The sequence below is a fragment of the Salvia splendens genome, chromosome 6, assembly GCF_004379255.2.
Source record: "Salvia splendens isolate huo1 chromosome 6, SspV2, whole genome shotgun sequence".
Classification (NCBI taxonomy): Eukaryota; Viridiplantae; Streptophyta; class Magnoliopsida; order Lamiales; family Lamiaceae; genus Salvia; species Salvia splendens.
The window spans coordinates 4061121-4064038 of NC_056037.1; the positions used below are offsets into that span (position 1 = coordinate 4061121).

The 2918-nt window shown below is 37.9% G+C and overlaps 1 protein-coding gene across 1 annotated transcript; it reads right to left on the reverse strand.

Annotated features, from left to right (window-relative positions):
- Positions 1-1230: 1230 nt before the first annotated feature.
- On the reverse strand, positions 1231-2528 carry LOC121806677 (polygalacturonase inhibitor-like). Its single transcript, XM_042206794.1, has 2 exons — positions 2221-2528; positions 1231-2117 (listed from the first exon to the last, which is right to left on the reverse strand). Exons 1-2 carry the CDS (start codon positions 2391-2393, stop codon positions 1307-1309), a joined length of 984 nt encoding a protein of 327 aa, XP_042062728.1. The 5' UTR covers positions 2394-2528; the 3' UTR covers positions 1231-1306.
- Positions 2529-2918: the final 390 nt, after the last annotated feature.

Below are 2918 nucleotides of genomic sequence, written 5' to 3' on the forward strand. Positions count from 1 at the left end.
ACATAGCATTAGATATACTCCAAATTAAAATCATCTGCAGAAATGCAACCAACATTCCAAAATCTTCTCTATAAACTTTTCTTATATACAGAAAACAAGTACTCCTAGTAGTAATTTCTTACAAATACTCCACTAAGATTCATTTGGTGGAAACTATGTATGGAATGCTTATCAAAAACCTCATATTCCATCCTTATCAGTCTTCGTTAAAGTCTTGTAACCATAATAACAACATTAATTCTTCTCTCTTTTTTTCTGAATAAACTCACTCCTTCTTGTTGGAAATTGAAACTAGAAAAATAACATATAACTGTCTCACATCGGTGTTAAAATAAAACTGAAACTAGTATATAAATCTCATGGCCACTCCTCCTATCACCAATTGGTTTTAGGATGGAACCCATGGATTTCTATCATGTATAAGAACGGGTCGCCGACTGTGGGTCAAATTTAACTGACCCAGCAGTATATCTAAGCATATCTTGCTAATCAAGAAAGATAATAAAAGATTACAAAAGATATGGAATATAACTAACTAAAATAAAAGATACTAAATCAAATAAAATAAAAGATACTGGAGATGATTTTCAGCGAGGTTCACTAAATCGAGGACCCTATCACCCAACAGTATATTTGGGCTTAAAATTTGGGAGAAAACTGAAACTAGTATATAAATCTCATGGGCCACTCCTCCTATCACCAATTAGTTTTAGAATGGAACCCATGGATTTCTATCACTTCTGTCATAAAAAGAAGTTCCATTTTTTTATTTTATTTTTTTCGCGAATAGATGTTTCGGTTCATTTTTATTATAATGGTAATATGGCATCACAATCTATTAATTCATTTCACGCACATTTCATTTCATTTAAAACTATATATATATATATATATATATATATATATATATAAAAATGAGACTCGTATTTTACAAACTTTTTAAAATTGTTTTTTTTTAATATGTGTGACAAGAAATAAGATTTTTAATGATAGAATGTGGGTGGAGTATTTTAAAACTTCCATTAAACTTTTCTATACAATTCAAATCTCCAACCCAATAGTTGGACGAGAAACAACTATTGTAATTTGTAACGTAACAATCATTGATTGGGTTACTAAAATATATTTTATAGTCCAGCGAAAGAGTTTTTGACTCATTATTTGCTTAATCGAATTTGCCAAAGTGAACTACAGTAGTATTTCCATATACGAGTATATTACAAAAATATATATGCAAAACATTTGGAATAAAATTTTATTCAAGATTCCATATAGAGAGAAAATGGAGTGTACAACATTACAACTCTCATTTGCAGTCGGGCAAGGGTGGCCCACACAAACACTTATTATGAAAAAACGAGGAATAATCCATTTCCTGAAATACCCCTCCGGTCGGAATCCGGCCGCACAGCCTGTTGTAACTCACATTCACAAACGTCAGCGGCTCGAGCCCCGCCGGCAACGATCCGAATATCTTATTATGGTTCATGTCCAAGTACCTCAAATTGTATGGAATCTCCACTTTGGTCATATCAAAGGCAAACATATTCCTCGACAGGTCAGCATTCTCTATGCTCTTACTCTTCCCGAACAGGCCCGAAGCGTCCCCTTCGAGCCTGTTCCGCTCCAGCTGGAGCGTCGTGAAGTTGAACCTGCCCCAGCCCTTGGGGATGCTCCCCGAGAGCTGGTTGTGCGACAGGTCAATGTACATCAGGCTCGCTGGGATATCCCCGAATGCTTCTGGGATGCTCCCAGTGAGCCTGTTCCTGTCCAGGCTCAGGCCCGTAAGGAGCCTGAGCTGGGCCAGGGAGGGAGGGATTGAACCGGTGAGGTTGTTGAAGGATAGATAGAGGCCGGTGAGGTTGTTGAGCTGGGTGAGGAAGGATGGGATGGGGCCGGAGACGTTGGTCCAGGTGATGGTGAGGCTTTGGAGGTTGGTTAGCTTCGTGATGGCAGGTGGGATCGAGCCGATAAGGTTGGGGAGTTTGTGGAAGGTTAAGGATGTGAGGTGGGGGAGGTCGCCGATGGCGTCCGGGATGGGGCCTGCGACGTCATCCGCGGTGATGAGGTTGAACCTGGTGATGCGGTTTGTGAGGCGGTCGCACTTCACTATGTACCTTTTCACAAATGAAACAAAATATAACAATATTATATTAGTAGTGTATACACAACTGAAATTGCTGTATAATCACTATATAACTGAAATGAGTATATAAGTACCAGGTGCAGCAATCGGTTTGGGGGTTCCAGGAGGAGAAGTCGTAGGAGTTGTTAAAGTGTTGTTTGATTTTGAGGAGGACTTTCTTGTCTTGAGGGTTGCATCGAACTGATTTGGAGAGTGTGGGTTGAGATAGGATGGTTAGGAGAGAGAGGATGATGAGGCTCCTCATCATGCTTGCTTCTTTTTTCTCTCAATTCATTATCTACAAAGTTGTAATGTATCTATTATTTTGGTACAGTTTGAATGAGAAGGCACATGGTATGGTATGGTATGGTATGGTATGGTATGGTATGGTATGGTGGTCGATTGGGAATTTGATTTTGATGGATTTATTGATGAGGAAAGAGGGAGGGATTAGCTAGGGGAGACTTATGTAGAGAGTAGGACAACTGTATTATTGAAGGAGTATACACGTATGTTTAAGTGATTTAATATTTGGACTTCAATCTTGAAATTCAAACATTTCATGATCTTATCTATCAAGGTCAATAATAGACCACTCATAGTGCGAGCTTCATGCTACTTTTTTTTATAGTAGTATATATAAAAAAGACAAATGGTCTACGGCAGCAATTATGTTATGTCGGTTTTGAATTTGGGGATGTGTTCAATTTGTTTTTGAACAACAGATATTTATCATACTAACATATTTTGCTTTTAGTTACTTTCTATATTAGTTGGAGTCATTTTTTTTAAT